At 44.3% G+C, this 16,406-nt stretch overlaps 1 protein-coding gene across 2 annotated transcripts; it reads left to right on the forward strand.

Moving 5' to 3' along the window:
• Positions 1-34: 34 nt before the first annotated feature.
• On the forward strand, positions 35-16,223 carry CASP9 (caspase 9). Of its 2 annotated transcripts, XM_079987118.1 has the most exons (10): positions 38-323; positions 1,405-1,618; positions 5,535-5,624; positions 5,872-5,909; positions 7,117-7,293; positions 8,203-8,292; positions 10,387-10,534; positions 12,747-12,905; positions 13,849-13,958; positions 15,249-16,223. In XM_079987118.1, exons 1-10 carry the CDS (start codon positions 192-194, stop codon positions 15,339-15,341), a joined length of 1,251 nt encoding a protein of 416 aa, XP_079843244.1. In that variant the 5' UTR covers positions 38-191; the 3' UTR covers positions 15,342-16,223. The 2 variants fall into 2 exon arrangements, with proteins under 2 accessions (XP_079843245.1, XP_079843244.1); XM_079987119.1 differs by lacking the exon at positions 10,387-10,534 and having other exon boundaries at positions 35-323.
• Positions 16,224-16,406: the final 183 nt, after the last annotated feature.

The raw sequence follows: 16,406 nt of genomic DNA on the forward strand, positions 1-16,406 counted from the left end.
ACCCCCCGTCCTAATCTTGTTAAGGCTCCGGGAGTGAGAGGCTTAAAGGGGCGTCGCCCAGGATGCCGAGCAAGCGATAGCAAGTCACCCTCTGGTGTCCTTATATGGATTGAGACGTCAGAGGGGGCGGAGCCCCCTGACGTATCGAAGGGAGGCTCTCCCTTCCCGAAAGAAGTGGCGCCGTAGGTACCATGGAGGAGGATCATAGGCAGTCGCTGCGGCGGGCTCGGCTGCGCCTAGTGAAGGAGTTGCAAGTGGAACCCCTCTGGGAGCTGCTGCTGCACCAAGAGATCTTCACCCCGGATATGATCGAGGAGATCCAGGTGTGCCTTTTGCTCCCTTCCCCCGCACAAGCGGCCCCTTTGTTCTCAAGGGATCTCTTCCAGCCCTTCCCCAAGTTTCACTTCCTGAAAGGCTGATCCTACCTCAAGTGCTTGGCAGTATTTGAGGCTGTGATCCTGTATGTGCCCTTACAGGAAAGTAAGCCCCGTTGAACTCTGCCTTGTGTCTATTTTGGCTCTTGGATTGCTTTCATTTATCTGGTGGTGAGCGCCATCCATTGTTATAGTATTTACTTCTGAGTAAACACAGATCGGATTGTGCTGCTGGGAGAAGTTTTAGGGGTGCCTTAAATATTTTTCTGGGGCAGTGACTGTCCAGAATGGCATTCAGTAAAAAATGCAGAAGTTACAAATAGTCCAGAATTTTAAATTTTGAAAACATAACTCTGTTTTCAGCAGAACTGAAATAACATTAATGAGACTATCACCCAGAAAATGGACATCATTTTGAAAGTGTGACTTAAGCCAGGGATAAGGAAGCTGTGGCTCTCCAGGTGTTGTTGGACTCAGACTCCAGGGATAATGGGATATGTAGTCCGGCAAGATGGGGTGGGGGTTGGGTGAAGGTGCTGCTGCATCACACTGTGGATTCATGTAAAGCTTGTGGTCTACTAAGATCTCTCAATCCATTTCATGTGTCAGACCAGGTGTCCCCCATCTTATATTTATGCATTTGATTATTTCTGCCTAATTGTAGAACCGTACACTTGTCCCTATTGCAATTTGTTGTGTTAGATTTGGCTCAGTTCTCTAATCTGCTAATGTCATACTGAATCCTGATTCTACCTTCTGCGGGACTAGTTACCCCTCCCAGTTGGGTGTCATCTTCAAATTTGATGAGCAGTCCCTCAATTCCTTCATCCCAATCATATATAAAGTTATTGAACAACACTGGGCCCAACAAAGGCCTGGCTTGCTGACTGGTTGCTGTCTGCAAGGCTGCTCTAGATTTCAATATTGCTGCCTAGCCTTCTGTCCTCCATTTTCTTCTTCTCCAGTATGCATGCACTGTGAAGTTTTTTGTTTACAAAATCCAGGAGGAATAACCTTCATTTGTCTTCAGAAAGCAGGTACACGCCGAGACCAGGCCAGGCAGCTGGTTATTGACCTGCAGACTCGTGGGAAGCGAGCGTTGCCTGCTTTCATCTGGTGTCTCCAAGAAACTGGACAGAATGACCTGGCTGCTTTGCTGAGCGCAGGAGGTGACCAGCCACAGTTGCACCCAGCTGATCTAAAGCCACTTGAAATCCATCCACATTCTAAACCAAGGGATCCACGTATGATTTCTTCTCTGATCTTGTTTCAGTTGGGGATTTTATAATCTCATTTTGGCATGCCTCCATGATCCTGAAACTATATCTATAGAAATCAGGGTGAAAAACAAGCAGAGGCCATTTATTGTTAATACTGCAACCCAGTGTTGCGGTGTAGAGCTTTCCTGTTCAAGCTAACAACCAGCCATACCTTTTCCCAAGACACTCCATGCCATATACCCTCCTTTGCTTGTACTCTTCATACACTTAAATCAGTCAATGCAGATATAGCATGGGGGCAAGGAACCAGGAGAGGCGGGGTAAATGGAATGGAGTTTTTGGGGAAAGGGAATGGCTGGCACCTTGCTTGCATGTTTTCGTTGTTATATTTCAGTAATTTTTTTAAAACTTCTACAAACTGAGATTATTTTGAGCATGCAGATACATCCCTCTTATTTGGCTAGAATGGGAAGCTATTAGAGGGAGGCTATTGTAGAACATAAAAGGGACGCGGGTGGCGCTGCGGGTTAAACCACAGAGCCTAGGATTTGCCGATCAGAAGGTCGGCAGTTTGAATCCCCATGACAGGGTGAGCTCCTGTTGCTCGGTCCCAGCTCCTGCCAACCTACCAGTTTGAAAGCATGTCAAAGTGCAAGTAGATAAATAGGTACTGCTCCGGCGGGAAGGTAAACGGCGTTTCCGTGCGCTGCTCTGGTTCGCCAGAAGCGGCTTAGTCATGCTGGCCACATGACCCGGAAGCTGTACGCTGGCTCACTCGGCCAATAAAGCAAGATGAGCACTGCAACCCCAGAGTCGGCCATGACTGGACCTAATGGTCAGGGGGTCTATTGTAGTAATTATTATGCTTTATGAAGAACAGGCTTGACAGGTTCCTATGCAAGGGGGGTTGCAGTTTAAAACAGATGCAAGAAAATGTCAGAAGGAAAATGAAGATGGGACTAGAGAGGAGGAGAAAATCCTGTTATTTCCATTAAGCAAATTTTTGCTCAGTTACACTATGGTACTGGGACCCGGGGGTTGTTCTAAAGCAGGGGTGGCTCACCTGTACTCCAGCTCCCATCAGCTCCAGCTAGCACGGCCAACAGTCATGGAAGATGGGAGCTGTAATTGAGGAGAGCAAAACCAAAGTCACAGGAGATCCTGCAAGAGATAAAGTTATACCAAGTACAATATATGAAAATGATGAATCAGGAAATAGAATGGAAGATTAAACAGATGAGACAAAAGACATTTGAATTGGCAAATAAGTGTGGAAAATTGTTGGCTTGGCAAATGAAAAAAAACCAAAAACTTAATACTATTACGAATTTGGAAATGGAAGGAAAGAATGTACAGAACCCAGTGGAGATCAGGAAGTGCTTCCAGAGGTACTTTAAACAACTTTATACACAGGAGAAGCAGAAAGAAATGGACATTGATCGATTTTTGAAAATAAATGGACTACGGAAAATCTCTCAGGAAAATAAGTTAATGTTGAACTATAAAATAATGGACCAGGAAGTGGAAGGGGCCATCCAGAACATGCAATTGGGTAAATCCCCAGGACCGGATGGTTTGACTTCAAGATATTACAGATCTTTGAAAGAATGGTTAATACAACCACTGAAGGAAGTATGCAATGAAATATTGGAAGGGAAAAGGGCACCAGAGTCATGGAAGGAAGCTTACATTACACTTATACCAAAAACAGAGACTGAAAAGACACAGCTTAAGAACTACCGCCCCATATCGCTGCTTAATGTGGATTATAAAATTTTGGATAAGATATAAGGACTTGTTAGAAAATAAAACCCCAAGATGGTTGTCACCAATGGAAGCGAAGGCACAGAAAAAACTCAATATGGAGGCCAAATGGCTGAAATATTGGGAAATTTTGGAACAAGATGGAGACAGAGTAAAACTGCAGAGCTTTGAAAAATTAAAAAACAAAGTGCGAGATTGGCTCCATTATTACCAAATAATGGAGGCATATAAATTGGACAAAAAAGTTGGCTTCCAGGTGGAAAAATCAAAATTGGAAACAGAATTGCTAGATCCCAAAATTAAGAATTTGTCAAGAATGTATAACTTGCTGTTGAAATGGAACACTCAGGATGAAACGGTGAAATCTGATATGATTAAATGGGCACAAGATGTTGTACATAACATTATGATGGCTGACTGGGAACAGTTATGGACCACAGGTATGAAATTTATGGCATGTAATGCCCTAAGAGAGAATTTAATGAAAATGATTTATAGGTGGTACATGACACCAGTCAAGCTTGCAAAAATTTACCATTTGCCCCGAAAATAAATGTTGGAAATGTAATGAGATTGAAGGTACATTCTTTCACCTTTGGTGGACATGCCCAAGGATTAAGACATTCTGGGAGATGATTTATAATGAAATGAAAAGGGTATTCAAATATACCTTCCTGAAGAAACCAGAGGCCTTTCTCCTGGGCACGGTCGGCCAATTGGTGCCAAAGAAGGACAGAACTTTCTTTATGTATGCAACAACAGCTGCAATAATAATAATAATAATAATTTATTATTTGTACCCCGCCCATCTGGCTGGGTTTCCCCAGCCACTCTGGACGGCTTCCAACAAAGATGAAAAGTACACTAAAATGTCACATATTAAAAACTTCCCTGAACAGGGCTGCCTTCAGATGTCTTCTGAATGTCAGGTAGTTGTTTATCGCTTTGACATCTGATGGGAGGGCGTTCCACAGGGCGGGCGCCACTACCGAGAAGGCCCTCTGCCTGGTTCCCTGTAACTTGGCCTCTCGCAGTGAGGGAACCACCAGAAGGCCCTCAGTGCTAGACCTCAGTGTCCGGGCAGAACGATGGGGGAGGAGACGCTCCTTCAGATATACTGGACCGAGGCCGTTTAGGGCTTTAAAGGTCAGCACCAACACTTTGAATTGTGCTCGGAAACGCACTGGGAGCCAATGTAGGTCTTTCAAGACTGGTGTTATATGGTCTCGGCGGCCGCTCCCAGTCACCATCGCGAAGTATTGGAAGACACAAGATTTACCCACCCGGGAAGAATGGCAGATGAAGTTGATGGACTATATGGAACTGGCGGAAATGACTGGCAGAATCCGAGACCAGGGAGAAGAGTCGGTGGAAGAAGACTGGAAAAAGTTTAAAGATTATTTACAGAAATATTGTAAAATTAATGAATGTTAGAAAAATGATGGAATGAAGTTATATGGCTTTAGCAGAAATGTTATAAGGAATTAGGTACAGACCGATTGTAAATGTATTAAAGGGAAAAAACAAGGTTAGAATATGTTAAGATAAATTACAGGACAGAAAACAGAGGAAGATGGAAAGGAATTGCTGAAAAAGTTAATTGAAGTGGAATACAAAAAGGGAGGTGTGAGGAGGTCGCTGAAACAAGTGAACGAAAGTTATGATATTGAAATTATTGGATGTGTTCTTAACTGTTTTTGTTTGGTTTGGTTGATTCAATGTTTTAGAGTTTGGGTTGTGTGGTGTTTTGTTTTTGTATTGTATTGTCTTGTTTAATTTTTTTTCATTTCTTTTGTAATCTTTAAACTGCTAATAAATATTATTAAAAAAAGAAAGAAAGATGGGAGCTGTAATTGAACAACATTTGCAGGGCACCAGGTTTCCCACTCACTGCCGTAGATGATTCTTGCTGCTATGCAGCATCTGTGCAGTGTTTACAAGTGAAGAATTTGGCTTCTTGTATTGCATTGCTCATAGGAAACTTTATACCAGTTTAATCATTAATGGTCAGGTTTAATTGTACTGTGGTTGGCCTACAATTGTTGCAGTGTGAATGCATCCCAAATGCATCGAACCCATAATGACAGAGCAATTACTTGGACTGCATGTGTGCACATCCCAAATCTTGGCACCATGTGAAACTTGTGCAGAAACACAGCAGACCTTATCCTTGCAGGTATTACGACTTCTGGAAATTTGCCGTTTCCTGTTCAAGAACTAAATGAGAGACGCCAGAAACCGTCCCGTGACATCATGGCCACTCAGGGTAAGGAGAAATCAGATTTCTTACGTCAGATTTTGATTTCTTACAAAGATTTCCCAATTGATGGTGTGTAACTGACCCCGTGGGTCTGCGGCACCATTCACATAACAAAAACTACCACGGAGATATCAAAAGTTTTCAAAAGTAGGGTATCCATGCCTTGGCTTTTGAAAAAGAGGAGGTCCACTGCCTTATATACATTAAATATATTTCTAAATATTTATATTTTGACCTTTGTCTCATTCTCTAGCCTCTGTAGAAGAAAATACCAGAAGGAACGCTGAAACGGTTAGTTAGTTGCTATTTCTGCAATCAGCATATTTAGGGTTTGTTTGCAGGTGGGTGGGAATGGGTAGCCCCCTTAATTTTTGTCCACCTTAATTTTTTCCTTGGCAGCTCAGAAGCACCCAACATACTGTGCTTAGACTAGCTTGGTCATTGGCCAGAATCACCAGTGAGCATGCTTAGGGAAGCTTTTTATGATTGATGTTTTAATGTATTTTTAACCTTCTGTTGGAAACCACCCAGATTGGCTGGGGAAACCCAGCCATATGGGTGGGGTAGATATAAATGATGATGAAGATGATGAACTGGGTGAAAATTATTATTCTTTATTTGTATCCCATTTGTCTGTTAGAACACACTTATAAAAACCTTTGCAAACATATGAACAAGGTTGCCTTTGTCCCATGATGGCACAGTACTGCCTAACATACCTCAGGAAGAGGCCTTTCCTAAAACCCACAAATTGCATAGTTGGAAGGGACCCCCTCAAGGCTCATCTAATTCAACCCCTTGCAATGCAGGAATCAAATCCTGGCACTGCTCATTGAAACCCTTTCTAATGGGGATGCTCGGGAATAATAATAATAATAATAATAATAATAATAATAATAATAATTTTATTATACCCCGCCCACCTACCTGGGCCTCCCCAGCCACTATGGGCATATTAAAAACACGATAAAACATCAAACATTAAAAACTTTGCTAAACAGGGCTGCCTTTAGATGTCTTCTAAAAGTCAGATAGTTATTTATTTCCTTGACATCTGGTGGGAGGGTGTTCCTCAGGGCGCAGGTGCCACTACTGAGAAGGCCCTCTGCCTTCTGGGGCCTCCCACTCACAGAGCCTGAGTTGTTGTCCTCTCCTTTTGAGACATACCCTTGGGCCTTGCTCCTGTGGGTTGTTTAATATATGGAAACTTCGTCTCCTCCCACCTCCAGCTAAACCAGCAGTGGGCAACCTCAAGCACAGGGCCCAAATATGTGTCTCCTGGCCTCTCTCACTGGCCCTTGCAGCTCTCTCCCTAGGCTCAGGGGTGAGGAGCCTTTTTGGCTCCATGGGCCAGATTGTTACTAGGATTGGCTTCGCAGGCCACATTTGATGGGCGGGCACATCGATTGACAGCCCTTTCATGTTCACCTTTCTCTCCTGGACGCTTCTGATGGCAAACAAGATGGTTCTAGCTCCCACCTCCTATGTTGCTTGACAGGTTTACGTCTTGAGAACGGACCCCTGTGGCTACTGCCTTATCATCAACAATGTGAACTTCAGCAGCGCCTCTGGCTTATCCTCCCGGGCTGGGTCCGATGTGGACTGTGAGAAGCTGGAGAAACGCTTCAGATCCTTACGCTTTGAGGTCTTGACCCGACGGGATCTTAAAGCTCAGGTGAGAATTTCAGAACCAACGCAGAAAACAACACAGCCTTGAGTAGTACTGTATGGGCTGCTGTTTATCACATTCAGGACTCCTATTATTATTATTATTATTATTATTATTATTATTTGTTGTTGTTGTTGTTGTTGTTGTTGTTGTTGTTGTTGTTACAATCATACCTTGGATCCCAAATGCCTTGCGAGTCGAACGTTTTGGCTCCCAAACGCCGCAAACCCGGGAGTGACTGTTCTGGTTTGCGAACATTCTTTAGAACATGAAAGTCTGACGGGGCTTCCACGGCTTCCGATTGGCTGCAGGAGCTTGCTGCAGCCAATCAGAAGCCACGCTTTGGTTTACGAACATTTTGGAAGACTTCCGGAACGGAATCTGTTCGACTTCCGAGGTACCACTGCATTATTATCATTATTAATTTATTTACCTGCCCTTCACCAGCATGTCCCAGGGCTGGTTACAATGATTTCATGTTTCAGATTTTTTTAAAAAAAATATTGGCCCCTGGAAAGACAAGATGCTGAACTAGATAGGATCCATTTGGCCCGATCTAGTATGTCTCTTCTTCTGCTTTATTTCCCTAGCAATCATTAGTCTTGACAATCACAAGCCCCCAAGAAATGTTTCCTTGCAGTGGGAATTCCAGCCCCACAGCCAAACGGGGAACCCAAATAAGGAACAGCTGCTGGAAAGGGGATGATGGCCCTTCCCCTCTCATCCATCATCTCCAGCCTACAGTGGGGGAACCTGCATGATTAAGGAGTGTGTCCCTTCCCATAGGCTTTGACCTGATGCTTTCTTTCAGCAGTTTTGAAGACCAGGGTGGGGTTTCTAGAGGGGGCAGAGCTGAGGTTACCAGCTGTGTTGATGTGGGTGTCTTTAACGCGAGACCTTGGGAAATATCTGCAGGAAATTGTCGCGGAGCTTCAGAGCTTGGCCACACGAGATCACAGCTCTCTCGATTGTTGCCTGGTCGTCCTCCTTTCCCATGGCTGTCAGGTAGGAGAGGCTGGTGCTCCATTCACATCCTAGGATTGTAAGACCCTTGGGGCAGAGAACTGTCTCTCTTTGGATAATGGAGCTCTTCAAAGTTATTTTTAAAAGAAATCTTAAATCACCTGGCTTCTAGCTGATCCATTTTTATATAATTATTATTATTATAATTTATTATTATTGATACAGCAAGAAAAGAAAATAGAGAGAAAGCACAGATACAGAATTACACACAGGAATAACAATAAACACAAAATTTTCTTAACAAACAATAAAACATAAGTTGGTCTTCACTATAGACCTGACCCCCCCCCCCGGTCTATTCCTTATTTCAATTTCATATTACTTATTACCAATACACACTTTTATCATGATTTAACTTCTTAATATATCTTAACTCTTATGTCTAACTTTCAACTATTACTGAAGTTCCTCAAATGCTGCAACAGAGTTTAAACTACTATATTTATATTTCAAATATTATTTGAAAACCCCCCATTTTGAGACAAATTCCTGTTTTGATTTATTATTTATTTTTTCTGCTAGATCATCTAATTCGGCATATTCTGTCAGCTTTTGGATCCATTCATGTATAGAGGGAATTTCAATACTCTTCCATTTTGCCATGATGAGAACTCTTGCTGCCGCTGTGGCGTATAAAGGGATACCCTTCATTTTTTGCGGAATATCCAAATCTGTAACTCCCAGGAGATAGGCCTCTGGTTTTTTATTAAAAGAGATCTTTAGCATTTTTTGGAATTCTGAATGAATACTCTCCCAGAATTCCTGTATTTTCTTACATAACCACCACATTTTTATATACAGTTGTACCTCGGGTTAAGTACTTAATTCGTTCTGGAGGTCCGTTCTTAACCTGAAACTGCTCTTAACCTGAAGCACCACTTTAGCTAATGGGGCCTCCTGCTGCTGCCGCGCCGCTGGAGCACGATTTCTGTTCTCATCCTGAAGCAAAGTTCTTAACCTGAGGTACTATTTCTGGGTTAGCGGAGTCTGTAACCTGAAGCGTATGTAACCCGAGGTACCACTGTAATTGAATGATTTTGCATATATTTCCATATGAGGAAAAAGCTAGTTTGCACCCCAGATTTTTAAATTTGTTTTTATTGTTGATGCTTTTATAATTTTATTATTAAGTTGCTTTAGAATGTTCTGTCGGGAGCAATTCATAAATTGATCCTTCTTGTAGCCAAGATGGCAACATTCACCCACCTGAGGGCACTGTTGGCAGGGTTCAGGGGAGACCCCAAGGTTTGCCAAAGTACAGTGGTACTTCTGGTTAAGAACTTAATTTGTCCCGGAGGTCTGTTCTTAACCTCAAACCGTTCTTAACCCAAGGTACCACTTTAGCTAATGGGGCCGCCAGTGCGCGATTTCTGTTCTCATCCTGAGGTAAAGTTCTCAACCCGAGGTACTACTTCCGGGTTAGCGGAGTCTGTAACCTGAGGTGTTTTTAACCCGAGAAATAAGGGTGGGGACCCCCAAAACAGGATGGAGCATGCTCAGTGGACATGGAATGCTGATTGTTTGAGGAAGGGAGGAAAAAAGGATGGAATGGCATAGTTTGGAAAAGGGTGTGGCTGGCTGCAACCCTGAACAGGAGCACTAAGGAATTTAATTTGGTTTGCATTTAAAGGCAAACCTGCCTAACAGGCACTTTCCAAACAATATGCTATCTTTTGAAATTCTCACACTTCTCCAAATTTTGCGGTACAAAAATCTCCAGCCAAGTAAATGGTTTTATCCACCTAAATGCTACTCAGAATAGACCTGTTGAAATTTATAGACCCAAGTGAGCCACATCCATCAATTTCAATAGGTCTACTCTGAGTAGGAGAAACATTGGTGGCAGCACAATGTTTTCTGCAGTAGCTGTAGCCTCCGGACCATCTACAAGGGTATCCCCATGTAGGGTACATGGCAGTGGCCATGGCGGAAGGTCTTGGAATTGCTAGCCCTTTAAATATATGACAGCTTTTAAGGTCACCTGCAAGGAAAGAGATATCAGAGAAGGCTTGGTACCTGGAAGTTGGCAGGAATTTCTTTGGATACCGTTGCCAGCCACTGGTTCTCTCCTTGCAGGCAAGCCACATTCAGTTTCCCGGTGGAATCTATGGCACAGATGGGCGGTCCATCGCTGTGGAAAAGATTGTCAGCTACTTCAATGGGACCCATTGCCCTAGCCTGAGGGGGAAACCCAAGCTCTTCTTCATTCAAGCTTGTGGAGGAGGTGAGTGTGTTGATAGGCCTCTGGGAACTCAGAGTCCAGGACCTGGAGGGAGTTGGCCGTTGTTCTAAGACAGCGGTTCTCAACCTGTGGGTCCCCAGACGTTGTTGGTCTACAACTCCCATCATCCCTGAGCTCTGGCCTTGCTAGCTAGGGGTGATGGGAGTTGTAGTTCAGAAACATCTGGGGACCCACAGGTTGAGAAAGGCTGTTCTAAGAGGACCAGAACCAGGTGTGCAGGCCAAAGGAAACAAAGGGTTAGTTTCCAGAGCAGAAAACAATGACTGGGAGGGGCTAGTGTGTCACTGAAGCTAGGTAGCGTTCAAGATTGAAAGCGTTTTCAGAATGAGGAGGGAGTTAATAACTTAAGAGGAGTCGGTTGGAGTAGGCCAATGGCCCATCTAGTCCAGCATCCTGTTCTCACAGAGGCCAGTGGGGAAAAGTCAAGCAGGACCCAAGCACAAGAGCCTTCTCTCCTCCTGTGGTTTCCAGCAACTGCTATATAGAAGTTTTACTGACTCCAGCCGTGGAGACAGGGCATAGCCATCATGGCTAGTAGTCACTGATATCCCTCTTTTCCATGAATTTGTCTAACCCTCTCCCTCACCCCCAATTTTTAAAAATGAAACTTTTTCATCATGTCATACAATAAAAAACAAACTAATCTAAATGAAAACCCACAAAAGAAAGAGGGCAGGTAGGAAATACAAAGTCCTCTCTCCAAGGTAGATCTTAATCCTTGTCTCCGCAGAAAGGGGTGGCCCCTCTGAGCTCTCACCTGGGAGCTTCCATTTCTTCTCCCACCCTGGGAGATCTTCCCTTCCCTGCCTCTCACACAGGGTCCTTTGTCAACTATGCATCACCTTCAGGTGTGTAAAATCCCCACAGTGACCCAGAGTAAAAGGTAAAGGGACCCCTGACCATTAGGTCCAGTTGTTACTGACTCTGGGGTTGTGGCGCTCATCTCACTTTATTGGCTGAGGGAGCCGGCGTACAGTTTCCGGGTCATGTGGCCAGCATAACTAAGCCGCTTCGGCTGAGCCAGAGCAGCTCACGGAAACACCGTTTACCTTCCCGCCGAAGTGGTACCTATTTATCTACTTTCACTTTGACGCGCTTTCGAACTGCTAGGTTGGCAGGAGCAGGGACCGAGCAACGGGAGCTCACCCCGTCGCGCGGATTTGAACCGCCGACCTTCTGATTGGCAAGTTCTAGGCTCTGTGGTTTAACCCACAGCGCCACCCACGTCCCGTGACCCAGAGTAGAGGACACAGAAAATAATAGAAGAATGGGGGCGGGGGGAGTGAGAAATAAAAAGGGCTTCTGATTCTCCGCCTGTCATTTACAGATAAAAAGATTATTCAAAGTATTCTCTCTAGGGTGACATCCAGCTATTCCTGCTTCTGCTAAGTGATATTTTCCCAATCTTCAGACCCAAATGTCTCAAATTCATTCATTTCCCCTTCCACACAAAAATGTCAGCAGTCCTCTTCCTGCACTCCGACATAGCAACTTTACTCCAATAACATCAGCAACTGTTCCTCTGCGTTGGAAAACAACAAATCCTTTCGTCTTGACGGCAGCAATCGGATTACAATCTAACCAAAATTTAAAGAAAGATTGGGTGTGCGTAGATTAATATATGGTAAAACGATGTTCCAAAAGTGATTTATAGATAATGTTTAGACTGAAACCCACAAAATTAAGAGGGAAAATGTACAAGATTTCCTGGTCAATAGCAATAATATACTGATTAAACACAATTTAAAAGATACCGTAATAAAGCTTATAATGCCAAACATGGGTGGAGGGAAGTCACAGGGGAAAAAGAGGGTGAAAATAAATAATAATATTTGGATATATGTATGTTGAATGTCATGTTAAATTGCTAAAATATGGTTTGTTTTTGAACACATCATTGTAGTATTGTTGCATTGTAAGAACTATAATAAAAAGGAAAGAAAGAAAAACAAAACAAAAAATCCTTTTGTCTTTGTTAAGTGTCTACCCTGTAGTCATATATTTAAACAACACTCCATATTTATTTGCTTATTGTAGAATAGTTAATTCACATCCGGTTCTGTTTCTTCGAGTCCTATTTCCTCGTGGCCATTGTTTTCCATACTAAAGTTTAAAAAAAATATTTAAGCACGCTATTGTGTGGTTCGTGTATTGTAGATGTTTTTTGAGAGGTCTGTGCGCTTGGGTTTTCTAGAGAAGAAGGACCGAGGGTTTGAAGTGGATCCTGACCCTTCTGCGGTTGAGTCGGACGCATCTCCCATCCAGGTGCCTGCAGGAGGCTCTGATCAGACGGATGCTATTGCCAGCTTGCCCACCCCTAGTGACATCCTGGTGTCTTACTCTACTTTTCCAGGTGAGCAGCAGCAGCAGTGAAGGGAGGAGAAAAGCTGCAAGTGCTTGCAGAGTTTCCTTCTTTCAGATTTTGCTTTTTGGTCGTGGTGGTGGTAAGGATTCTGCCTTGCATCACAGATGCTCCCTGGCCGATAGATTCAGAATTGATCAGCACACGGTAGGCTGAAGCTGCCCCCCCCCCCCCAGAAAAGCAGGTGCTTCCCCATAACTTTTGGACGGTATGGGCCACACAGAAGGAGCCCTCTCTCCATCTGATGCACCTTTGCATGCTATGAGGGGTGAAAGGGGTCTTGGTCTGTGATACTTCCCAAATGGCAAAAAATTAACAAGTGTCTAATGTTGAGGCAGGACGCGGGTGGCGCTGTGGGTTAAACCACAGAGCCTAGGACTTGCCGATCAGAAGGTCGGCGGTTCGAATCCCCGCAATGGGGTGAGCTCCCGTTGCTCAGTCCCTGCTCCTGCCAACCTAGCAGTTCGAAAGCGCGTCAAAGTGCAAGTAGATAAATAGGTACCACTCCTGTGGGAAGGTAAACGGCGTTTCTGTGCGCTGCTCTGGTTTGCCAGAAGTGGCTTAGTCATGCTGGCCACATGACCCAGAAGCTGTACCCCAGCTCCCTCGACCAATAAAGCGAGATGAGTGCCGCAACCCCAGAGTCGTCCGCGACTGGACCTAATGGTCAGGGGTCCCTTTACCTTTAATGTTGAGGCCCAAGGCCAAACAGCTCTCCTGTTCCTCACCACCACGGATCGGCCCTGCTTTCAAGCATGTATTCTCAACAAGGACTAGACACTTGATTTTTTAGAAATAAAACATCGCTGAGATTCTTAGGAAGCTGGCTTTCTGCACCCAGTTCCACTTTCTGCAAGTTTTCTCTCTGTTTTTGTGAGATTGCGGGATCCACACAAGTTCTCATGGGTCGGCCCCCCTTATTCCTTCCTTGCAGGTTTTGTGTCCTGGAGAAACAAGTGCACAGGCTCCTGGTATGTCGAAACCCTGGACCACGTGTTGGAACAGTATGCCCATTCCGAAGACCTGCTCAACATGCTTCTGAGGGTACGCTCTGCATGTTTGAGCTGGGAGGCTTGGCTTAGCATCATAGAGTTGGAAAGAACTCTACAATCTCCCCTAGCCTCCTTCTCAGTACAGGATCTGCAGTGCAGGATGCAGCCTCAGCGTTCCTCACAGTTGGCTCAAGTACAATGTCAGAGCAGGTTCCTTGGGATTCAAAACTGGATAACCAAATCCCTATGGAAATGAGGCTTCTCACTATCTGTGTATTGGGTTCAAAGCTTGTTTACTAATTGTGTTGAAAAAAGTAAGAACTTGGTTGTGTGGGGGCTCAGAAGTCTTCTAAACTGTGGAATTCTAGGTGTTCTGTGAAGCAAAAAAAAACAACAAAATATTGTGGCTGAACGTCAGAATTAATTGAAAGTATAGAATAATAAAAATAAAATAAAATAAAATAAAATTTATATCCCGCCCTCCCCAGCCGAAGCCAGGCTCTGAGTGGCTAACAACAGTAAAATAATACAACATTCTAAAATCATTTCATTCTAAAATCAGTTCAAATCAAATTAATGGCAACCATTGGGCTAGAGTTCTGTGAGGATTGCCAAAGGAGGAGGTCAGGCTGTGCCTTGGCCAAAGGCCTGGTGGAACAGCTCTGTCTTCCAGGCCCTTGAAAGGTGTCAAGTCCCGCAGGGCCCTAGTCTCTTGTGACAGAGCGTTCCACCAGATTGGCGCCACAGCTGAAAAAGCCAAGCCTTTTGAGGAAAGCCTTTTGAATAAGCTGGGTATGTTTAGCCTGGAAAAGAGGAGACTGAGAAGAGGTATAATAGCCAACTTCAAATATCTCAAGGGCTGTCACACAGAAGATGGAGCAAGCTTGTTTTCTCTTGCTCTGGAGGGTAGGACTTGAGGCAATGGCTTTGAGTTACAAGAAAGGAGATTCCTGCTAAACATCAGGAAGAACTTTCTGACAGAAAGAGCTGTTCGCCAGTGGAACGGTCTCCTTTGGGAGGCTGTGGAATCTCCTTCTTTGGAGGTTTTTAAGCAGAGGTTGTTTGGCCATCTGTCATGGATTCTTTAGCTGAGATTCCTGCCTTGCAGAGGGTTGGACTAGATGAACCTTGGGGTCTCTTCCTACTCTACAATTCTATGATTCTAAATAAATTCGGACACAGTTAGACCAAAGCTGAGCTGTGGTCCTTCCACCAAATTTCCAGTCTCTTACTCCACCTAGCCACCTGTCTGTTGTCTGATGCTTGAAACATCCCTTTTGATGATGCGATGCTTGTGTGTAAGAACAGATGGAGCAAATGGTTTCTCCCTTCTCTCACCCAGGTGGCAAATGCCGTTTCTGCAAAAGGGGAATATAAGCAGATGCCTGGCTGTTTTAACTTCCTCCGGAAGCGATTCTTCTTCACAGCCAAATGAAGACGCCTTGGTGAAACTTTGCCTTTAACAATCCCAAGGGAAGAGACCAGCCTCCTCGCAGAAATGTCAAGCAGCCAGATGCTGCTGAAGCAGCTGTCTTGTGGCTGGGAAGGGGAGCCTGTGTCCCTCCAGATGTTGTTGGACTACAATTCCCATCATGCCCAGCCAGCATGGCCAATGGTCTGGGATGATTGGAATTGCAGTCCCAACAATATTTAGAGAGTTGCAGTATCTCCAGATCTTACGGATTTGTTTCGTCTTGAAGCCATCAGGAGAGCAAATTTCATCACTCTACAAAGATTCTTCTCTTCTCTTTCTGGTTTCCGAATCGCCCATCGATCCCTGGAGAAAATGGCCTGGGAAACCAGTTTGCTCTCTTACTTTTTCCTGTGTCTGTATTGAGGACATTCCAAATTACCGTATTTTTTGCTCTATAACACGCACCCGACCATAACACGCACATAGTTTTTAGAGGAGGAAAATCCGTAGGCATGCCACCCGTAGGCATTCCCTCCATAACACGCACAGACATTTCCCCTTACTTTTTAGCAGGAAAAAAGTGGGTGTTATGGTGCAAAAAATACAGTACTTCTTCCAATTGCCCATCTTCCTTTGCGAAAGTGCTTGAGGGGAAGCTGTAGCTGTTAAGCCAGCTCATGTTGGAGGTGTAAACAGGCCGCAGATGAATAATAGAGGGTTGTCTCCAAAGTTAGCCCTACTCAGAGTGGATCCATGGAAATGACTCACTTAGATCCATTGTTTTCAGCAGGTCTACTCTGAGCAGGACTTGGTCAGCTACAACCCAATAATTTAAAAAGCACTTCGTTGGGGGAAGAGGATGTGTACGTTGTATGTGCACAATTAAATCTATATTTCTCTGCAGTCTGTCTTGTTCCTTATTTAGACTCTGTTGCCTCTATGGGTGTCTCTGAATCTGCTCAGTGGCAGGAGCAAAGACAGAACATGATCTGAAGAGCATCCCACATCCTGATAGTTTTGACAATTCCATGCCCTTGTGGTGTCTGTTCATGCCTGTTTCAGTTTATTTTTGGCTGGTCTGCTGAA

Source organism: Podarcis cretensis, assembly GCF_951804945.1.
Source record: "Podarcis cretensis genome assembly, chromosome: 8".
Lineage (NCBI taxonomy): Eukaryota > Metazoa > Chordata > Lepidosauria > Squamata > Lacertidae > Podarcis > Podarcis cretensis.